Below are 19,935 nucleotides of genomic sequence, written 5' to 3'. Positions count from 1 at the left end.
CCTTAATCTAACAAATTCTGAGCCTAAACTAATTCCCGACCTAAACCGTTTGAATTTCTAAACTATTTAAAATTATTATAATTTGAAATAATTAAAAAAAATTATTTACCTTTTTTTTTTGCGTCGAAAGGAGGAGGTGGGAAGGAGGAAGCAGAGAGAGCGAGAGAGGAAGGAGAGATGAGCGACGAAATGAGGAAGGGGTGAGGTCCTATATATAGAATTTATATTCGTCGTAAATTCGACGTAAATATTACGTCGAATTTACGACGAATCCGTCGTAAATTCGTCGCAAAGTTCCCACCGTACACAAAGCGAATAAGACAAACACACGTGGGTGTATCTGGACTTTGCGACGAATTTACGACGATCCGTGTTATTCGTCGTAAATTCGTCGTAACATTACGACGAATTTACGACGAATCGTATAAATCATTAAAATTAAAACGGTTGTGTATACACATATCGTCATAAATTCGTCGTAATATTACGACGAATTAACGACAAACTATACAAAACTGATGAAATTCAAAAATTGAAACATCCATAAGGACATACAAGCATGTCTATTCATGATAAATGTGGTGTGTATAACTTTCTAACATGTTTACATAACTTAATGAAGATTTTATTAAGATGTAAGATAAATCCATACATCTTGTGTAAATGTATATAACACCTTAAGATTACTTGATAAACACATATATGTCAATTTTAGAATTTTTTTTTTTTTTTGTTTAGAAAGTTGTTTTACCTTATGAAATGGTAAGCCATTTCATTCTCTTCATCAAAATCCCCCCAGAACCCCATAAAAGATTGATTTTAAGATTTAGGGGTTACATTTCGTCGTAATCTCGATGGTATATTACGACGAATTTACGACGATTACTCCCATTCGTCGTAAATTCGTCGTAATAAAAACCACATTTCTACAAGTTCTTGAACCTTACACTACAGACCCTTATATAATACATCAGTTTACTTAGGAAAATGAACCCAAAAACCATTTTGTAAGTTGGGAAAGCTAAACCCTATAGGGTTTAGGGTTTGCATGTTACGACGAAGTTACGATGATTTCTTAATAATCGTCGTAAATTCGTCGTAAAAGTCAATATATGTTCAAGTCAACACATAAACAAATTTTCAATCTTCATATTATAGAGGTATGGTGGATCACTTGATAAATTTTCTAACCGGGTCCCCAGGAGATGAAAACAAGAAGCTTATATAAACAAAAATTTAAATTTGACAAATGTTACAGTGAAACGTTCAAAGCATGCAATTAATTAATGTCAACATATTTAATTAGTCTTCATCAACATTTTCCTCGGTGTCCTCATCATCATTGTCATCATCATCACTGCTTGTTGTAAATTTGTCAACACCTTCTTCAGTTTCGTCCCCATGTAGATCTTCAACTTGTCGATTACGTGGATCAATTAAAAGAACATTTTCTTCAACATCCGGTTCTGTAATGTCGACACAATCATCTTGTTGCATTGGCGGGAGATCTACACCATCAATTATACCCCGTGGAGCAACTTTGACAACCGCCAGCCATGAAATTCCCGTATTCCGAACTCGAGGATATGGAACAAAGGTGACTTGTTCTGCTTGAGATGCAAGTATAAATGGCTCGAACTTATTGTATTGCCGAGATGCGTTTACATCTACCACTCCAAATTTGTTCATGCGCACTCCACGACCTACGAATCGTCGTAAATAATTCGACGGAAAAGCCCCTCTTTCTTGTAGTGATCATTGACTGGATAAAAGTCAGCAGCTCTATAATCGGCGAATTCCTACCCTCCCTCAATGCTTTGTTCAGCGTTTCCGCTATGTTGTTAGTCATCAGGTTATATTGATCCCCAGGGAAATAAGCTCGCGTCCACGTCGTTGTGCCCATTTTCTCCAAATATCTGGCACAATCAGCATTCATACCTCTAACCTTACCGTATATCTCCCTGAATTCGGTGATGCTAAATGCAAACGCGGCAGCTCCCACCAATTTCGAAAGGCCTTTATTCTTATACCTTGAAGTGACATTTCTCTGAACATGCACAATACAAGCTCCATGAATGGCTTTAGGATATACCATTTTCTTCGCAGCTTTAATAGAATTGTGTCTATCAGAAATGATTGTCAACCGATTGCTGTCTGCAAGCAACTTCTCCAAGTTCTGTAAAAACCAAATCCAGGCAGCATCATTCTCGCTGTCCACAACTGCAAAGGCTAGTGGAAACACTTGGAAATTAGCATCCTGTCCACTAGCTGTTAGCAACACTCCTTTATATCTCCCACCCAAATGAGTACCATCTAACACAATTAGATGCCTAAGTCTCCTAAAACCAGCCAGAGATGCACCAAACGATAGAAACAAGTACTTAAATCGCTCAAACCCATTTTCATCAGTTTATGTCTTCAATTCTGTAACAGTTCCTGGATTCGCCATCTTCAACATGTAAAGATATTCAGGAAGCTTACTGTACGACTCATCATCTGCACCTCTGACTCCCAAAACAACACTCTCTTTCGCCCTATAACACTTCATATAAGAAGCGTTAACCCGTAAATCTTCTAGTACAAGGCGCTGCAGTTCTCTTGTTTTCGGACCGTTGACGGGATCACCAATCTTTGATTTAAATACAGCAGCGATAACACGGGACGATGCTCTTTTTTAAAACTCTTTTCTAGTCTCAATATCGCATGTGTGTTCCAAATGTGCCTTCCTTATCTCGTAATAAGAGCTACCTTTTATTTCCTTAGCCAACACTCGCCAGTCACATCGCGTATCGAGACAACTCACCACAAAACTATTCCGCTTCGTACGCGTCTGCTTGAACTGAAACATCTCCTTTATTGCATAGACAGCTAGTGCAATCCTACAATCTTCCTTTGACGGATAAACCTTGCCAACTCTAACACAATCTTCCCCATCCACCAGGTCCAAATCAGGAATATCAGAATTATCGTACAGGGTATCGTCAAATAGCGGTGGAATGTCGAATTCCTCATCATCCACAGATCCAATATCACGTGGACACTCCTTTGGCGTTGTCCCAAACCCATCCACACCACTCCATCCATGAGTTTCTGTCTTCGTAAACCCTCCTCCTGGTGGGTTCCCTACATATACGTCGTGGTCAAACGCATCATTTGTACTACACCTAATCACATCCCCATCATTCAGACATTGCCACTTCTTCTCAGATGTATCTACAGGGTCGCACATAACGTCAACTGCATTGGACCCACCGTATGCCTCATCAAAAAATGGCTTCCAAAATTCCTTATCGTACTCATGTGTCATCACATCATAATCTATTTCATCACCAATATCACCTTCCTCATCATCATCACTCTCTGAGAAAACATTCTCATCAGCTTCCACATGCAAACCGTCATCTCTATTACCGTTTCCATTTCCATTATTGTAAATTTCTTCAAACATCTCCGCGTGTTTAAACAGCTCTTCGTCCAAACTGTTAGGCAATACGTTACGCTGGCCTTCGAAGGTCCCTGTAGCTGATTTCCTAGCCCTGAAGCTACATTCATCAGTAATAAAGTCCCTCTTTCTAGAAGTTACTGGATTGCAACCATCTTGTTTTTTAGCCTCCTTGTTTGTGGAATTTGGCGGAGAAGACACACAACCAACACTGTGGACGTCAATGGAGTGGTTTTCAACCCACTACCAACACTATTTGGACCTTCGTTGGTCTGTAAAAAGCCTAGCTTCCTTCCAAATCCAGGGACTTCAATAACCACAGTTTTACGCACCCTCACTGGAACAGGGTTCTTAAACGAACCATCGCCGCTGGTTGTCACTGGAGTTTTAAATGTGAAACCTTCACCCTCGAAATTACTCGGTCCGCGTCTTGTAGGATATGGTGTTTTGTACCCAGAAAGATCACCCGAAAAATCACCACCACTACTTCTTCTTCTCACCGCATTCCTATTAACACTACAACCTCCCTCAAACCCGCTTTTACCCACCTTGTTCTCGTCTCCATCAAACTTTGCGAACAGGTTTACATTACTCTGGACCCTGAAGTGTTTTAAGAAATAGCCTATCGAACTATCGTTGGTAACCATAACCGGCGGTGTAGAAATGCTGGTAGCTAGTTCGGTGCTATTAGGAGGCCAATAACTTAATGTCACCGTCACACCTTCGCCGCCATCGTAAAAAAACTCACTCAGTACACTCTTTTTCAACTCCGTGATACTAATGCCGGGCCTAAGTGGAACAACTCTAGACATCTTAAGCTTGTCCACAACGAAATCCCAGAGCCCTTCACTCGAACGAATCCACTCGCCACATATTACCAAACAATTCTCATCCATATCTAACAGTGGACCTATAATCATATCGCAAAAAAAAAAAGCTTTCATGTCCACGATATAAACATCCACGAACTCTAAAAATGCTACTTCTACAGCAAACCTGTTAGAGCTTTATCCGCCAGCGCCGAACGTGTCTGCTCAAATGAAACAGGTTAACCTAATATTACGAGGTTTCCCAAGGTGTAAGATTGGGACGTTTACCTACCAAACGTAGACACACCGTTGGATCAAGATTATTAAAATGCAAATCGGACGGCTATGACTATTGATCAAAATTTAATTTTGTGGGCCCTTCTAGAGAGAAGCTAACAAAGCATAGCCCCGTTATACATCTACATTATCCACTAACATGTATCCAAGGACTGATATCGTATAACATCTTACCACACAAGATATACTCTACCTTAAGACGCTGTTGCAGCCCATTAACAAGGCCCATGTATAACTATATGCAACTATCCCCAACCTTACGTCCAAGGAAAACAATCCAGGAATCTCTATCCACCCGCTACTGTTATCGACAAATAAAACAAGTCTTATCCGTATATGTTTCCGATCGTCGAAGATATATCTATCGATCGTCGAAGGCGTAGGTTTCTGATCGTCGAAGGTGTATCTACTTCACTATTACAAGAATCAAAAAGTGCCATACAACAATTTTCAATTTTAAATCGAAACGCAAGAACCCAGGAAAATATCGAAATCATGAATCTGCAAAAACTCTTTCAGTTTATTTTTCGCTTAGTCGTTCGAAACCAAACGAACCGTCGGTTCCATTTTTCGTTTACAATTTATCAGCCGCATATGAAATCCAGATTCAATTACAGTTCTCTCGAAAAACGAAATCCCAAACGAAATCCAGATTTCGGTTAGCCGGAAAAGAAGCACTGTCAAAATATGAACACAAAGTAAAAATTTCCCTAGCCTGGTTTAGTGAAGGTCTTTTTAGAAATTTCACACTATGTCACATAGGCAAAAGTACATCAATAGTAACAAGTGCCTTTTCCAGAAAGTGGGGAAAATGTCTTTTATTGTAATTGACTCTAAATAATATTGGAAAGAGAGAGAGTGAAAGAGGTCTTCTTCTCTTCACGCTTGTCTTTATTTTGCTCTCAAATTAAGAAACTTTAAAACGAGGTAAAAAAAAAATTAAGAAACTTTAAAACCTTCTCTCAGAACTGTTGATCTTCCGATTCTACACAGAACTGTTTACCTTCTCTCATTTTCTCCGAAAATCAGTTATTCTTCTTCTATCCCTTCTTGGTTAAACCCTAATTTCTTTTCTCCCGAACCTTTATCTCTCTGCAGATTTTCTTGTCTTATGCATGGGTTGGGTTTGATTTTCAGGGATCTGCAAAAGGATACTAATAATGGCTGGAGCAGAGAGTCACTCCGCTTACTTGGAGACAAACTTAGGCACTAATATAGCTATTCTCTTTCACGACGGCGAGTCCATTACCGATTTCAAAGGTAAGGACCATAAAATTCCAAAATCGATTTTTTTTTTTTGCTTTTTGCTTAAATTATCTGTACGGATACTCCTTTGATTCTGATGAATATCGTTTCTGGCTGTAACAAATCACATAATTGTTTTGGTTTAATTATAGAGAGACTTTGCAACAGTCACCGAGAAAAATGCCCACAATTTGGGGAAATTAGTATCTCTGGGTTTAAGGTATGTTTATGTTTTGTTCATACCCATTTTTGTTATTGTTAGCAAAACCTAAAAAGAGTTGTTATTCTTTTCTTATTACATAATATCAGGTTGAACGCGGTGGTCTGTTTTTTCATTTATCCGATGATGATTTTCTGGGTTTTGCAAAGGCTCATGAAGACTTGATCTTGCATGTTGAACTCCTGAGGGTTAAGACGAAGGAGAAAAGGCAAAAGGAATATCAAATGAGGAAGAAGAGAAAGCTAGAGCAAAGGCAAAAGCAAATCAAGCCTTTCAAGAACCGAGATGAGAGTCCTCTCGATATGGTAATTATGTCTTCAAGAACCTTTCTCTAGCTGTTTCCTTCTCTAGCACATGCCTGATTATGCAAACACGTTTTCTTGTGCAGGGAAATGTAAACTGTGCTGGTGCTCTGGAGGAGGCTCTTCCTATGGAAATCGCAAATGACACAGATGCTAACAAGAACATTGCTGCTCTGGAGGAGACTCCTATGGAAGACGCAAATGTGAGGGTTGCTAACAAGGATATTGCTGCTTTGGAGGAGGCTCTTCCCATGGAAAACGCAAATGAGATAGATGCTAACAAGAACATTGCTGCTCTGGAGGAGACTCCTCTCAAGGAAAACGTAAATGAGATGGATGCTTACAAGGATATTGCTGCTCTGGAGGAAGCTGTTCCCATGGAAAACGCAAATGAGACAGATGCTAACAAGAACATTGCTGCTCTGGAGGAGGCTCTTCCCATGGAAAACGTAAATGAGATGGATGCTAACAAGGATATTGCTGCTCTGGAGGAAGCTGTTCCCATGGAAAACGCAAATGAGACAGATGCTAACAAGAACATTGCTGCTCTGGAGGAGGCTCTTCCCATGGAAAACGTAAATGAGATGGATGCTAACAAGGATATTGCTGCTCTGGAGGAAGCTGTTCCCATGGAACACGCAAATGAGACAGATGTTAACAAGAACATTGCTGCGCAGGCTCTTCCCATGGAAAACGCAGATGAGACGGCTGCTAACAAGAACATTGCTGCTCTGGAGGAAGCTCTTCCCATGGAAAACGCTAATGGGACAGGTGCTAACAAGATCAGTGCTGCTTTGGAGGAGGCTCTTCCTATGGAAAACGCAAATGAGACTAATGCTAAAAAGGATATTGAAATTATTGAGCTCAGCGATGATTCTGATGATGATAGAGTTTCCAAGCAAATTCCGATAGAGAAGTCTGAAATTGTTGGTGGTGGTAAGAAGCAAGATCAGACCGTTAGCTCATCATCAGACAGTTCACCAAAATATGTGTTGGTCAGAGTTACAGGACGAACAAATAAGTAAGTGATCATTTTGGGGTACATAAAAAGTTTCAAACTTAGCTACACAAACTATATATGTTCATAAAACTTATTTCTCCTTCTTGTCTTGTAAACAGGCTTTTGGGGAGAATGTCAACTTCTTGCCGAAAGGCTCTCCTGAGAGATTCTCAGTCACATGACGATGAGTTGTTGTCCGACGCTGAGAGCCCTGTAACGAAGATGATTTAATCAGTGTTGTAAACAAGAAACCAGTATCTCCCCTCTCTTTGTTTTGTTTTGATGGATTGAAAAGCATGAACAAGTCACAAGTGGTTTTTAGCAAATATTATTATCATGATCTTAGCACTTCTGACTTAAATTCTTCGTTGATAACTCCCAAAACAAAATACTTTCAGTCGGAGATGGAGTAGATGGTCGTTGGAATTTGAAATATATCGTTATGGAGTTTTAATTGGCGTTTGAACAGAGACGAAGAGACTAGTTACAGCTTCTTCTCTCTCATTTTATGTTGATCACGAGTGCTTCATAAAAGTTATGAATATTGCAACAATTTAGATATTAACGTATGTACTCGACTAAATTTACGGTTTCTTGATATGTGAATTTTCTTGCACATGTATTGGATTCCCAAGCTTTCTTAGCTTCAAGGTAATGTAATATAACCTTTAACTTCAACATATTCATCAGTACATCACACAAAAGTAGTAATCACAATGTTAACAATCAAATACATAATTAGAAGATCTGAGTTGAACGTATACAAGATTCATACTCAATCGACAGAGAAGATCAGCTCTCAAGAGAAAGAGATTTGGAGATATAGATTTCAACTTTGGTTAAAGCTAAATAAAACTTCATGTCAAGCAAGAAAGATAATTGAGATTTAACAGAAGAAATTGTACATAAATCCATTTGCAACCAACGGTCTTCTTTACTTGAGGTAGAGAGCAAACATCCCAAGTACAAGAATCAAACTCCTCATCGATATCATTTACACTACTCCTTTGACTTCTTTGCCTCAGTGAACAAAATATGTGATGTAGTTGAGAAAATGATAAATTGTTTCATTGCATTTATCTCTCCTTGAGTTTTCAATTACAATATAGACTTATTTTATACACAAAAGTAAATCCTAAATAATGCATTGCATTCAACCCGAACTTGTTAACTGAAACATTTAGCTTAAAGAATCTTGTAAAAGGTAAACTATCATAGGAGTTTCAGGACTAGTCTTCACACTTTCTCTGTTACATTATTAGTAAATAAAAATTTATCTGAAATCTATCAGAAAATTCTCTCTTTTTTTTGTTTTGTTTCTATGGAAAAGATGTTTGATTCCATAAGAAGAGATTACTGAAATTTTATTGCAATTAACATTGTCTAAATAAAAGTAATTTACAAAAAATTTTGAGTTTGAAAGTTGCTTTGACTGAAAAAATTATATAAAGAATCAATTTATAACATAATATGTCGATGACCCTCTCTAGAATTGATTCTTTTGGAGTGAAGTATCAATGTATCATAGAAAATCAGACAAGTTAACTCAATATTTTATTTCTTCTTTTGTTGAGAATAAGGTTTTTTTCCCTCAGACTTACCTCCCATTTAATCAAAAATCTTATATATATATACTAATAAAAGTTGAAGCTATAAGCTTCTCAAGGCGTCCACATAGGATTTAAAACTTTAATTCTATTGATCCACGTCAGCATTCAAAATTAAGGAAAGTTTACAATTTCTAATATTATTGCTGAATAAAAAAATTAAAAAAGTTTACAAATTCTAATATTATTGCTGAATAAAGAAATTTTGTATAATTTTTATTGGTCCACCTCAATATTGAAAATTAAATAGTTTCTAAATTTTATTATTATTTTTTAAAATTATTAAAGATAAAAATTTATATACAAATTTTATATTAATAATAAAAAACTAAAATAAATCATATTAAAAAGGAATTTTCAAATTTAAATTAGATATATACACATATATTAAGAGACTTTTATATTAGCATCAAAATTTTTGTCACATAACTATAATAAATTTAAAAAAAAAATTTCTGTGTATGCAACTATTTCAAATAAAAAACAAAAAAATAGAGTTAAGTTTCACTAAAATATAAGTCATTACAACGTAAAAGAACAAACTTGACTAAACTATATGTTTAACTATAATAAAAGGTGATATAAACAAAACTATTATAAACCGCTTTAAAATTGAAAAGAGATCGTAAAATCTATAAAGCTTTGCCACCGAATTTGAGAAGAATGATAAATTTCAAACAATCCGAGAAACATATCAAGTGATTGATACTCGACACTTTTGAAAAAGAAGCATTGAAAATAGAGAAAAAGATTCTGTCATTAAGACGATGGAGACTGAGGTATCCAAGGAAGATTTTTGAAATAACATGGCATCAGATGGGGTTTTAGCAACCTGACCTTAACCACAAAGGTAACAATTAGCTGACCAAGTAGCATATGAATACATTCGGTAAGCCTCAAAACAAGGAGGAGAGACCAAAATCATGACACTTTTGAAAAACAAAGCACTGAAAATAGAAAAAGAAGTTCTGTCATTAAGACAAAGACTGAGGTATCCGAGGAAGATTTTTAAAATAACCTGACATCAGATGGGGTTTTAGCAACCCAACCTTAACCACAAAAATAACAATTGGCTGACCAAACAGCATCTGAATACATTCGGTAAGCCTCAAAACAAGGAGGATAGACCAAAATCATGACACTTTTGAAAAAAGAAGCACTGAAAATAGAAAAAGAAGTTCCGTCATTAAAACAAAGACTGAGGTATCCGAAGAAGATTTTTGAAATAACATGGCATCTGATGGGGTTTTAACAACCTAACGTTAACCACAAAGGTAATAATTAGCTGACCAAGCAGCATCTGAATACATCCGATAAGCCTCAAAACAAGGAGGAGAGACCAAAATCACTTGCCTCGTGTGGGATCTTCCAGATTTTATTTCTAAATCTTTTATTAAAAATTTAAAGCTATATGCCTCTAAGAATGTCCACATATGATTTGAAAGTTTAATTTTATTGGTCCACATCAAGATTTTAAATCAAAAAAAATTTCAAATTTTAAAATTATATTGTTAACAAAAAATATCTTTATAAAAAATAAAAATTGAAGCTATATGTTTCTAAGGACATCCACATAAGATTTAAAAGGTCAATCTTATTAGTGTACATCAATAACTAAACTTAAAATTTTACTAAATTATAAAATTACATTGCTAATACAAAACAATATAGGGAAAATTGTTAATTAAAAAATTATTCAATTATTTATTTTCAAAGCATCCACATCAACATTTAAAAATTTAATTCTATTCGTATATATCAAAATTGTAAATTATAAAAAAGTTCGCTAATTCTAATATTATGGTTAAGAAAATTAAAAAAATAAAAAAATAAAAAAATTCTATTAACAAAAAAAAACCAAACATGATATTATGATCTCCATTATCACTATTTAAGTTACAAATTTAATTTATTATCTATAAAAATTATGCTACTTAAACAAGTTTATGTTACTTGATTTTAAGATTTTTCACGTAGAATTTTAAATAACTAATAATTATGATATATATTTATCTAATTTTTTTTTCACATATACAAACATATTTCCACATAATCTCATGTAATATATTATGCGAAAATGATCAAAAAATTACATTTTATATATTCGACTTGGAATTGCAATATATTAATGTAGAGTTCTTAGTTTTGAGTTGTTCAATTTGTTATTTTATTATTTCTAAATCTCTATATATTAAATTGTACCGATTTTGCCTACTTAGAAGAAGTGAAAATGAATATGATGAATCTGATATAATCATATGAAAATTATTAAAATAAATAAATATGATATATTCATTGAAAAAACAGATATAACAAGAATAAAATGAACATGATGAAAACAAATTCATTTTTATTAGAAGAGATGATGTGTAATTATTGAAAAATTATTCAAACGTTTACACAACCAATTAACAAAAATATATTTGATTCATAATTTTGTGTGATTTTATTCATTTTACATTCAACTATTATTTTGGTTTCAAATTTAAAGTTGTTATTAATCTCAAGACAAAATATTATTTATTAGTTTATTTTTAAATTATGTATCGGTTAAACAAGAGAAGAGAAAAAAATTAAATTTTAAATTTTATTATTTTTATTGTTTTTAAAGAACACATATATAATTGGAATAAAAGTGAAAATGATGGAAAAAAATTATCTTCATGATTTAAAGAAGTGAATGTATAATATTTTATCATCATGTCAATACTATGTTTAAAAAGTAGTATTTGATTAATTTGTAAAAATTTTAGTTGGTTTGGATATATTAACTTATAAGTGTTTGACCAAATAATATATTTTTTAAAATATGACATATTATATATAAATTTAAAACAAAACAGTTAAACTCTCAAAATTTACAGAAAAATTATTAGATTAATATCATAATATTTTTAATATATTATTAAAACACTAAAAATATAATTAATTGCATATAATTTTTATTAATAAAATATTTAAGTGTAGTGTGGAGGCAAAATTTAGTTAAATTATTTAGAACTTAGATCGGTTGACGTATCGAGTTATTAAAGAAAAAAGAACTAGACATGAAAACACTTTTTTTGTTTTTTTTTTGCTTTACAGATCCCCTCGTCTTCAACCATTAAAAAACCTGAATTGAGTTTGATTTTTAATAAACCCTTCTTTTAAAATCAGACAAAAGCGACTCTTGAGATTAAAAGAAACCCTAAAATCCTTTCCGCTCCTTAATCTTCTTCACTCTCGCTCGTCTACTTCCTTCCATTTCCGAAAATTCAAACCTTGTGCTAATGGCCAACCTCGAACAATCTCAGAGTCGGTGTGTCTTTGTGAATACGAACCTTGAAACCTATGTTGGGGTTCTCCTCGGCAAAGATGAAACAAGCTCTGATTTCAAAGGTTCGGAACATAAAGACTCCCTTTAATTTGGTTATTCGACTTTTTTTTTTCGTTTCTCTGGCTGCACATTGTTACCCCGTTTCTGAATTTTTGCGGTTTAATGGTAGAAAATTTACTCAAGAAGCATCAGGAATGCTATCCTGAGATTGGTGAAATCGAAATTTCTGCTCTGAAGGTATGTATTTATGTATGTATATATGGATTTAGCTGCCTTGTCTGTTCATAATCAGGTTAGTTAGGATTGGTTTTGTGTTTTCAGGTTAAATGCCGAAATCGGTTCTTTCATTGCCATGATTCAGCGATTTTGAGTAAAGTTTTTCAAGGCATCATTAGTGACTGGTATGTGTATGTGGATGCTGTCAAAGTAGCAATCGTTGAAAACAATGAGCCTCTTGAGACTGAGAAGGAGAAGGAGGTGGAGACTGCAACAAAGAAGAGAAAAAGGGAAACTTTGGATGGAGAAACAAGTGGGAAGAAGATGCACTCAGATGTGACTGAGAGTAAGGAGTTGTGTGAAAAAGTAGAGGCTGAAGTTGAAGATACTTTCATAGCTTCCGGTTCTCAGATTGTTGAAGATTCTCATCAGAGAAACTATGGAAAGGGAGAAGGTGATCAGGATGTTTCGAGAGAGGAAGGTGTTGTTGGTGACGTAAACACGAGTAAGAATAAGATGAGGAAGAACAAGCAGAAGAAAAAAAAGCCTAGCGAGTCTGAGAAGATTGAGAAGACTGATGATGATGTTCCTGTACAAAGGAATGAGGAAAAAGCAGACTTAGTCGGGGAAGCATCGTTATCAAGCTCTGTGTTAGTAAACAATAGCGTGAGTCAAGGAGTAGATTCAAGTAGATGCACATGTCAAAGTTTCATAAGCAGAAAGCTGATTGTATTGGATTTGAACGGAATCCTCGCTGATGTTGTTTATGGGTCTAATGTTCAACGCGCTCCAGATAGTCATGTAGCAGGCAGATCAGGTAAGAAAGAATTAATCTCAATGTGGCCAGTTGTAACTTGTTACATGCTTATGTGACTCTTAAGTAATCATCTTTGTTCTTTTCTATAGTTTTCGAGAGACCTTTTCTTGGTCCTTTTCTTGACTTCTGCTTTGAGAGATTTGAAGTTGGGATATGGTCTTCCAGGCGCACGTAAGATTCTTGACTGATCCAATACAAAAATGCATATGGTTTTTAATACATATTTTAAGTTTAATCTACTCCGTCTTTCCTTTTTCTCTTAACAGTGGATTGGAATCTTTGATTTACAACATCTTGAAGACCTATTCGAAAAAAGTGTATTTCTGTTTCGTAAGTGATCTCCACAACGTTATGAGCTATGTACTTGATTATGAGAGATGTAATTTGCATTGGAAGTATAAATATAGTATACAATCTCTAGAATTGTATTTCTTTGACTACGAGATATGTAATTTACATACGAGCAGAGTTTATTCTAATTCCTTTTCTGTATGTACACAGGATCAAGGTATGTGCACTACCACAAGGTTCAAGACTCTGGAGAATAGTTCAAAACCTCTATTCCTTAAGGATCTAAGAAGAGTGTGGGAGCGTGTAGGGACATGTGTCAGTTGTGGCAAAGTAAAATACGATGAGTCAAACACCTTATTGATTGATGACTCACCCTACAAGGCTTTGTGTAATCCTGTAAGTACTCGGAACACTTGTTCAATGTCTGTGATTTACTTTAAACACTAACATTGGTTGGTATTATTCTTACTTCTCTGTCAGCCACACACTGGAATCTTTCCTCTCCCGTACAAGTACTCAGACCATGAAGATTCTGTGTTGGGTGAGTCTTTACCTTCTTAATACTCTACAACATCCATTTTCTTTACCATTCTGTTTTGATCAGATGCTAAGAAAGATACCTGTTGAAAGCTAATATCTTATGCGGTTTCTAATTTATTAATTCACGCTGATATTTTTCATTTCTTGAGAACACAGCTGGTGAGCTATTAACGTACTTGGTAAAGTTAGCGGACGTGGACAATGTTCAAAAGTTTGTAGCGGAGAATCCTATTGGCCAGGCGGCCATAAGTGAGACACATGAATCTTGGGAGTTCTACTCTCAGGTGATCGAGGAATATAAGTAAATCTATCCAGGGGACTAATGACTGACTAAGCTAGGTTCTAATTTATAACTCTTTGGAATGATGTAATGGTGAAGTGATTATGCGTTTTTTGTTATCTAAAAACTGCTAAAAGCATTTTCCAGAGAATCCATCGACCCTTCAAGGGCATTTTGTAGCTATTGTTAATTTCTGGAATGCATTTGAATCAAATATGAGATTTGGAAGAAAATGTGCTCTCAGTCTCTCTAGCTACTTATTATTTAGAAAATGCTCCAAAATATTTATTCTTTGAATTCCATTAACTTTTTTGTTGATTTGGTTCAGTCAAGAAAACCAAACGTGGAAGACAAAGACTTATTCACTACAGAAACAAAGTATCATCAAGGTTAAGCTTGTTAATCAACATACAGTATTAAAATGACTAAATCTCACAACCGCTTCAACTATTATTAATATTCCTTCAAAGTATATTTTCACATCCTTCCAACTTTTCAATATGGTAATCAGTAATCAATCACACATTAGTACATAACATTACCAAAGAATCAATTGTAAAAATGAAATACATTTGTGTTTATTACGATACTAGCTGCACTTGTTCTAGAGAGAGGTTAAGCACCAAACATCCTGAAACCCAATCGTGACTGTATTCGCTTCGAGCTGTAAAGTTAAAAAGTTATAGCATACTAACATTAATATATGTACTCATCTATAAAATCTTTGGCTATTCTGAATGATACTTCAATTTACCCTTTAGATGCTGATGGTTTAACCAAAGGCTTTGGAGGAAGAGGAGGAGGCTCAGGAATACCACTCAGTTTGGGTATAGTTTTCACCTGTTCCAAACAAAAAGAAGAAAACATTTATACTTAGATTTTTTGTTTTGGTTTTCGGTAATAACATTTATGTTTAGATTCTGATCATAACATAAGTAAAAAAAATTAAGACTAAATAATTTTACCAAATTTCGATATTGGAGATTGTAGAAGGAATGTATATATCTCTGCTTTGCCAATTTCTGATCTTTGTTCAAATGCCTCCAGTAGCTATATGTACTCCCCATGTTGATCACTTTGTTTGCATATATCTTCCACGTATAGCTGCACATATATAAACTAAACTCTCTTTAGAAATCATTTTGTTGAGTGATAATTTTTATAAAAATGATCTAAATGTTCTAAAAAAGATCTAACATTACCCCCCAGCAATTTCCCAAAATTATCCAAAATGTTCTAAATATTCATTATCCAAAATGTTTTATATGTTCTAAAAATGATCTAACATTACAAAATTATCCAAAACTACCCGGACTACCCGAAGTTACTCAATCTAGTAAGAATATGAATATCCGATACCAAAATTGTCCGACTTGATTTTGATAAGGATACTACACTTAGGGTAAGAATTTTAGATACCGACTGAATTATATGCTATATATTACCAGAGACCCTTAGCCAAAAATAGGCAGCATTAGTAAAATGTACCATTCATTTATGCGTTGCAGTCCTTCAGCCGAAAACATGTTCCAGTAATTAGCATCGATTTTGCATTTCTCAAAGAAATTTGCAATCTTATCGCTTGATTCTTCTCCGTTGCTCGGGTCAATGTGGAAACCAGAGACACCATCCACAATAATCTCAGCAGGACCGCCTTGGTCAGTGGCGAATGTGACCAAACCACAGCTCATAGCTTCAATGACAGTAAGACCAAAGGCTTCATAATGTGCAGGCTGCACAAAAGCACCTCTTGTATCTGCAATACATCGGTACAGTTCACCGTTTCTTGTTCGATCGGTTTGAGCTGCGATCCATCTAAACTGACCCTTGAGTTGGTATTTTTCAATCATAGTATGCATCTTCTTGATCTCTGAGATCTCTTCCCTGTCTTTAGACTTGGACGGGTCGAAGAATCCTCCAACAATCACAAGGTTTACTAAGTCTCGTAGCCTCTTGTTCTTGGCATACCATTCGGTTAATCCGGTTAGGTTTTTCACGACATCAAGCCTTGCCATTGAGAAGATGATCGGTTTCTTCTTGTCCACCAAGTAACCACTTTGGTTCGTAAGAAAAATATTGGTTAAATTTAGCCATTGATAAAAATTAAAAACTTGGTTAGCATAACTATATGAAATAGAGACGTACATGTGTTCATCATTCTCATTTTGGCTATACAAGATTTCTTCAATGGAAGGATAAAATTTGGTGAATCTCCGATCTTGCGCCGTAAAAGGGAAGTAGATAGAGTCATCCGCGCCAGGAGCTGCGATGTTGAATCTCGGATCAAACACATTGATGCCGGATACAACTCTATATAGCCCTGGAAGTGTGAAGCTCATGTGTCTCTCGTATTGGCCTGCCCTCTCTTTACTGTCAAATCAAACCGAACCATTAACTATACCACTCGATTTTCGTCAAACCGGAACAATCCCTGTCCTAATGAAATTATTTGGTTACCTTCCAGCGATCTCTTGGTAAGTGCTGGCTATGATGAAATCGGCAGAGTTCATAGAGATTAAGTCAGCCGTAAATTGAGATGAAAAATGATATTTAGGATCAAACTCTTTCCATTTGTTGTCAGAGTCTTCATATTTAGTCTTCTCCAATGCATGTGCAATAGTTGCCTGGATTTATATACAGTATATGTTTTTTTTTTCTTTCATTTCTTGACATAAAATGAGTAACTATTGATCATAATTAAGGAATTAAAAGGTAAGGGACCTGAGTAATTCCAAGCTTATTAGCCATGAGTGAAGCCACCAAGTTTCCATCCGTATAATTTCCGATAATTAAGTCAGGTTTTCCCTCCAAGATATCCAAGATTTTTGTTGTTGCATCCTATATACATAATATTTACATTTAAGTAAAAGTTCCTGCAAAATGGATAAAAACAAAACCTAACATTCTTATATTTAATTTTAACCTTAGTGAACCTTTCTAGGTATGGGTAGATATCAAAGCGGGAAACCCAACGACTTAAAATCCCATTCTCTGTTACAAATGGAATTCGAAGAATGTTCGAATGTTTGGTACCGATAATGGGTTCGAATTCTTGGTTACATGTAGTATCCTTTGCGTCTGGGATTAATCGTGTTACCTAAAACCAAATATAATTATCAACTCGATATCACATTAACTGAGAAAAAGTATAACAATTAATTAGTACAAACGGTACTACCATTCAAGACTTGAATGTATATACCATAACGAATGTGGCTTTTTCGACTTAGACACGTATGTAAATTCTTGGGTTCATGATCAAGATTTTATACTCAATTTTTGAAAAAGAATACGTACAACAAGAATCTGCGGTTTGAAATTAAGGCCTTGAGAGGTAACTCTGTGAAGCAATTCAGCTTCAAGGGCCTTGACTTGGTCAAGAATGTAAACGATCTGACCGCCGGTATCAGGCAAACCAAGAACATCGGTTTGACCAAAGTAGCCGTGAACCGAGAAGATAACAACGTTGAAGATTCTAGGAATCCTTGCAAAGAATCTATCAATGTTGCCAGAATCAGGGGCTTGAAGAATCTCTGACAATATTCTCATGGTCTCTTTTACTCTCCCTGCGTTTTCTCCCCATCCTTTCTCGAAACCCCACTCCTTAAACCTGTTTTTGGTTTAGCACAAAATTAATCCGCTTAACCAACAAATCGGTTCTGCTCGGTTAAAAATGTGAATATATAACACATTGAGTTTTTTTTTCTTTCTTTTTGTTTAAAAAAGAGGAGTTTAAGGTCTAGCCTGAGTTCAAAGGCTTGGAAAGGTGTGTCCTCAGGCAGCTCCGATAGGAAAACATCAGCCAAAATCAAACTCATCTCAAGCTTTCGAGCTGTGTTTAGTGTCTCATTCATCATAAGGCTCTGAAATTATATATTAACATCTCTTTAAGGTTAGAATCAACTAGGCTTCGATGTTTATTTGTGTTATATATGTTTGCATTTGCTTTTTTTTTGTGTGTGTGTAGTGTAATTTTCTTTTCTTTTTCGTTCTTCAATGAATCCACATTTTTGTTAATCAATGTAAACGTAAAACAAAATAATATGTTAAATTTAATTTGTGGTATTCCTTATTGCTTTGTGGTACTTTTTTTTAAGTTTTGTTTTTTGTTTTCCATATGTAAACCACAAACGCAAAAAAAAAAGTCATTTACAAAAAGAAACACATGAATCAATGAATGGAAAACAAAATTAACCTCTCCTTGATGCTCAAGTGACAACAAGTAGTCCACGAGAGACTGCGGGTTATCGTTTAAACGGCCTCCAAGCTTTGACGTGACAAAGCGTAGGCCATTTCCTATTGAAGACGACAACGAAAGCTGAGGCAGAGTGAAATCCAACGCACCAAAATCCACCTCCAACGCATTTTCATCTTTAGCCCTATTTGCAAACTTCCAATCAGACCAATAGCTGAAGAAAGTAAACGTATTTGGTGAAGAAAAAAGAGAAGAAAATGTGTAGGCACCAGTTCTCGTCAAAGAGAAGCTCTTTGAGTTTGAGATACTGCGTGTTTGATAGAGTTTCTACCGAGAGATCGGAAGAGTTAACCTTCACGTATTGCCAATTTCCCGGGTTCCCTCTTATCGCAAATGCCACGATTGGAGGAATTACCACTGCCTCCTGCAGTTTCATACACATTTATATTGCTAAATCTAGCTCATGATATGCTATTTTTCAAACCAATTAACATTAGCAATATTCTCACGTATATAAGGGAAAAAATACATAATCAAGATTATAAGAGATGACACCTTTTAATGCCAAGTAATTGTAAAAGAGGATCTTATTAGCCTTCATAAATATTTTTAAAACAATCAATTTAGCATTTGACAACAAATATTTAGAAAGTATTCTGCAGTGACCAGAAGGTAAAATATTTTTATTATAATAATAATCGAAAGACCCTTGATATACGTAGAAAGCTACTTAAAATGTTAGATTCTTAAAAATTTCCACAATAAGAAAAGATGGAAAAATCAAAAGAGTTTGGCAAGACCTGAGTGAAGCAGAAGATCTTTCCAAGATCACCTTCCATGACTCGCTTGCGTTGTGTTAAATCATTGATAACAATCTCCATCTCATCCATCAACTGGTTTAATTTCATCACCCTTCTGCCCTTCTCAATGTACTTCTCGAGGCAACGTTTTATGTTCCCGCGGTTTTGTCCCATCGATTCTGGGATCCCATTGCCTAACGATCCAGATATCATTTCGATTGTGTTAGGTCTCTGAAGACCAATCACAAGAAAGAATAAATAAGAGGGGGGGGGGAGAGGGTTTCGCGTTAGTTTTGGGTGCATTTCGTAATGAATTCTTTGTCTACATTTATAGGAGAACTAAGGTTCCAATATATGTGATAAGCCTTTGTGCAGATGCTATTTGTGTCATATACCTTTCGTTTTAGCAAGGCCATGTTTTGTCCTTCAAGTAAGTAAATTGGCTTTTTGTTCTTTGTTTGTGTCTTTCGAACGATTCAAACTAATAAGCAACGCAAACATATACACATTTTGCCACATGAGAAAAGGGTGTATGAATAAACATGAAAAGTATGGAAT

General features: G+C 35.2%; 3 protein-coding genes across 6 annotated transcripts; 2 read left to right on the top strand and 1 right to left on the bottom strand.

Annotated features, from left to right (window-relative positions):
• The first annotated feature begins 5,461 nt into the window (after nucleotides 1-5,461).
• Nucleotides 5,462-7,713, top strand: LOC18022707 (putative testis-expressed protein 13C). Of its 4 annotated transcripts, none has more exons than XM_024159038.1 (7): nucleotides 5,462-5,576; nucleotides 5,686-5,808; nucleotides 5,946-6,013; nucleotides 6,103-6,318; nucleotides 6,402-6,494; nucleotides 6,744-7,336; nucleotides 7,435-7,713. In XM_024159038.1, exons 2-7 carry the CDS (start codon nucleotides 5,709-5,711, stop codon nucleotides 7,544-7,546), a joined length of 1,182 nt encoding a protein of 393 aa, XP_024014806.1. In that variant the 5' UTR covers nucleotides 5,462-5,576; nucleotides 5,686-5,708; the 3' UTR covers nucleotides 7,547-7,713. The 4 variants fall into 4 exon arrangements, with proteins under 4 accessions (XP_024014806.1, XP_024014805.1, XP_006405934.2 ...); XM_024159037.1 differs by having other exon boundaries at nucleotides 6,555-7,336; XM_006405871.2 differs by having other exon boundaries at nucleotides 6,402-7,336.
• A 4,365-nt stretch (nucleotides 7,714-12,078) lies between these two features.
• On the top strand, nucleotides 12,079-14,605 carry LOC18022705. Its single transcript, XM_006405869.2, has 8 exons — nucleotides 12,079-12,300; nucleotides 12,408-12,475; nucleotides 12,560-13,271; nucleotides 13,361-13,442; nucleotides 13,538-13,601; nucleotides 13,773-13,958; nucleotides 14,043-14,103; nucleotides 14,259-14,605. Exons 1-8 carry the CDS (start codon nucleotides 12,192-12,194, stop codon nucleotides 14,405-14,407), a joined length of 1,431 nt encoding a protein of 476 aa, XP_006405932.2. The 5' UTR covers nucleotides 12,079-12,191; the 3' UTR covers nucleotides 14,408-14,605.
• Nucleotides 14,606-14,872: 267 nt separating this feature from the next.
• On the bottom strand, nucleotides 14,873-19,680 carry LOC18022704 (sucrose synthase 5). The gene is made up of 13 exons (XM_006405868.2): nucleotides 19,378-19,680; nucleotides 18,847-19,001; nucleotides 18,578-18,761; nucleotides 18,127-18,245; nucleotides 17,680-17,992; nucleotides 17,306-17,479; nucleotides 17,104-17,220; nucleotides 16,840-17,006; nucleotides 16,528-16,752; nucleotides 15,871-16,437; nucleotides 15,348-15,486; nucleotides 15,137-15,222; nucleotides 14,873-15,046 (listed from the first exon to the last, which is right to left on the bottom strand). The coding sequence occupies exons 1-13, from the start codon at nucleotides 19,678-19,680 to the stop codon at nucleotides 14,998-15,000; spliced, it is 2,598 nt and encodes an 865-aa protein (XP_006405931.2). The 3' UTR covers nucleotides 14,873-14,997.
• Between the last annotated feature and the right edge of the window lie 255 nt (nucleotides 19,681-19,935).

This window comes from Eutrema salsugineum, unplaced genomic scaffold (genome assembly GCF_000478725.1).
Source record: "Eutrema salsugineum unplaced genomic scaffold, Eutsalg1_0 scaffold_14, whole genome shotgun sequence".
NCBI lineage: Eukaryota > Viridiplantae > Streptophyta > Magnoliopsida > Brassicales > Brassicaceae > Eutrema > Eutrema salsugineum.
Note: the sequence above shows the minus strand (reverse complement) of the source record. Positions and strands in the feature narration are given on the sequence as shown.